This window comes from Salvelinus sp. IW2-2015, linkage group LG1 (assembly GCF_002910315.2).
Source record: "Salvelinus sp. IW2-2015 linkage group LG1, ASM291031v2, whole genome shotgun sequence".
In the NCBI taxonomy this organism is placed as follows: Eukaryota; Metazoa; Chordata; class Actinopteri; order Salmoniformes; family Salmonidae; genus Salvelinus; species Salvelinus sp. IW2-2015.
The window spans coordinates 6,303,486-6,305,697 of record NC_036838.1 but is presented as its reverse complement, the minus strand read 5'-3'; the positions used below and the strand labels follow the sequence as shown (position 1 = coordinate 6,305,697).

Here is a 2,212-nt window from a genome sequence, read left to right as displayed (position 1 = left end):
ACTCACTCTCCTCACTTTCCCGTGTAGAAAATGGAGACTCGCTTCACCAGGGGCAAGTCTGCGATTCTAGAGCGCTCGCTCACCAGACCCAAGACTGAGGTCAGCGTGAGCGCATTCGCCCTGCTCTTCTCTGAAATGGTGCAATACTGCCAGAGTCGGGTGTACTCTGTGTCCGAGCTGCAGGCACGCTTGGCAGACTTGGGTCAAGGCGTGGGGGCCAGCCTGCTGGATGTGCTGGTGTTAAGAGAGAAGAATGGAAAAAGGGAAACMAAAGTGTTGAACATACTGCTCTTCATTAAGGCATGACCAAGAGAACTTTGCACATTGTGTGTGATTCACATACTAGACTTTTTCATTAGTGTAATAACAACAAATGTTTGACATTATACTAACATTCACATGACATTAGGCTATAATGTAATACAAATATAGCCTCAGTATACATGGCTCTTGGATGTAGCAGCGACTTRACCTCCACTTCAACAGACCTGGCCTCTGACATAAGCATAAACACAAACAAACCTTCACCTTTCTCTGTCTTCCGTTCCCGCTCGATTCCCCAGGTGTCGGTGTGGAGGGCCCTGTTCGGCAAGGAAGCGGACAAGCTGGAGCAGGCCAACGACGACGACAAGACCTACTATATCATTGAGAAAGAGCCCCTGATCAACGCCTTCATCTCGGTGCCCAAAGAGAACAGCACGCTCAACTGTGCCGCTTTCACCGGGGGCGTGGTGGAGGCCATTCTCACACACAGCGGCTTCCCCGCCAAGGTCACGGTGCACTGGCACAAGGGCACCACTCTCATGATCAAGTTTGATGAGGCCGTCATCGCCCGAGACAAGGCACTGGAGGGCAGATAGGATAGATAGAGTTCAGAGGTAGTAGGAAGTGTGGACTGAGATGTAAAAAGGATGTACTGTATATCCTATTGGCTGTATAATGTATAGTGCTTCCTTTCCTATTCCCTATTCATTTTATTGTCCWGACAGATGTGGGAGATCGGAGAAAGTACTCACTTTAACTTCCCTATCTGTTGGCAAGGTCAACATACGTACTTGAATATTGCTATGTGGGTGGAGCCAGTTTTTACAACAATGCATTAATTTGTGTACATAGTTACAGAASTTCCCTACTATGACTAACCCACTATAACTACATTATTCTTCTTCCACTGCCGTAAATTAACTTTATGGCATTTGCAGAAAGTACACAGATTTGATTCMGAAACGTTAGCTTTACGAGTTGTTTTACCTATTCGGTGCATTTGAATCAGTGAGGACAATGACATAGAACAAGGAAAGGAAGCTAGTTGATAGTACGGTATTCATTCTTTCAAAGGACCTACTCTAAAGGGAGGAGTAACAGTATGGAAAGAGAGGAGTGTGGGTGGAGCAGCTCAGTGRTGTGCTAGTAGTTCACTGATGAAAAAACAGAAATGGTCACAATTGAATGCGCTTTATCCTGGACTGATGGTTCAGCAAGATGTCATTTTTGTAAAATGGAATCCCCTGATTGAACAGAATTATCTAGCACTGTACAATGATATGCACTTCAGTCTTATTTGTAATATCTTATGGGTGGGAAATGTTACAATGCTCCCCATTTAGACCCGAGGAATCATTGTGTCATTGTAAATATATGTGTGGCTGCTTTAATATCCACAACTTATTTGGTGCTTGTATATTGCTTTGTCAAAATTGAAATAAATACTGTAATACCTGAAATAATGCCTTTGTATTTCATTGAAATTACCAGAAATGGACCAGAAATTCCATGAGAATAAATAATTGTCAATAACAGGTCTTAAGTTATACATAATTAGATGTTGTGCTTGGTATGTGTTTTACTATTGTCTSCAATTAAATGTTGGCCAGAGGCTGCAAAGAAATGGTAAAGTTGAAGTGGGAGAAAGAAACCTACAGAGAGATGAACCTGGAGAAGAGTCCCCTGAGCAAGCTGGTCCTGTGGCTCTGTTCACAAACACAAACAGAGCCCCAGGACAGCAACACAATTAGGCCCAACCAAGTCATGAGAAGAAAAAAAAGATATCTTGACACATTGGAAAGAATTAACAAAAAAACTGAGCAAACTAGATCACTATTTGGCCCTAAACAGAGAGTACACAGTGGCAGAATACCTGACCACTGTGACTGACCCAAAATTAAGGAAAGCTTTGACTATGTAAAGACTCGGTGAACATAGCCTTGCTATT

At 43.1% G+C, this 2,212-nt stretch overlaps 1 protein-coding gene across 1 annotated transcript; it reads left to right on the top strand.

Moving 5' to 3' along the window:
- Positions 1–10: 10 nt before the first annotated feature.
- On the top strand, positions 11–1,721 carry LOC111956306 (trafficking protein particle complex subunit 5). Its single transcript, XM_023976794.3, has 2 exons — positions 11–300; positions 564–1,721. Exons 1-2 carry the CDS (start codon positions 31–33, stop codon positions 858–860), a joined length of 567 nt encoding a protein of 188 aa, XP_023832562.1. The 5' UTR covers positions 11–30; the 3' UTR covers positions 861–1,721.
- The last annotated feature ends 491 nt before the right edge of the window (positions 1,722–2,212 follow it).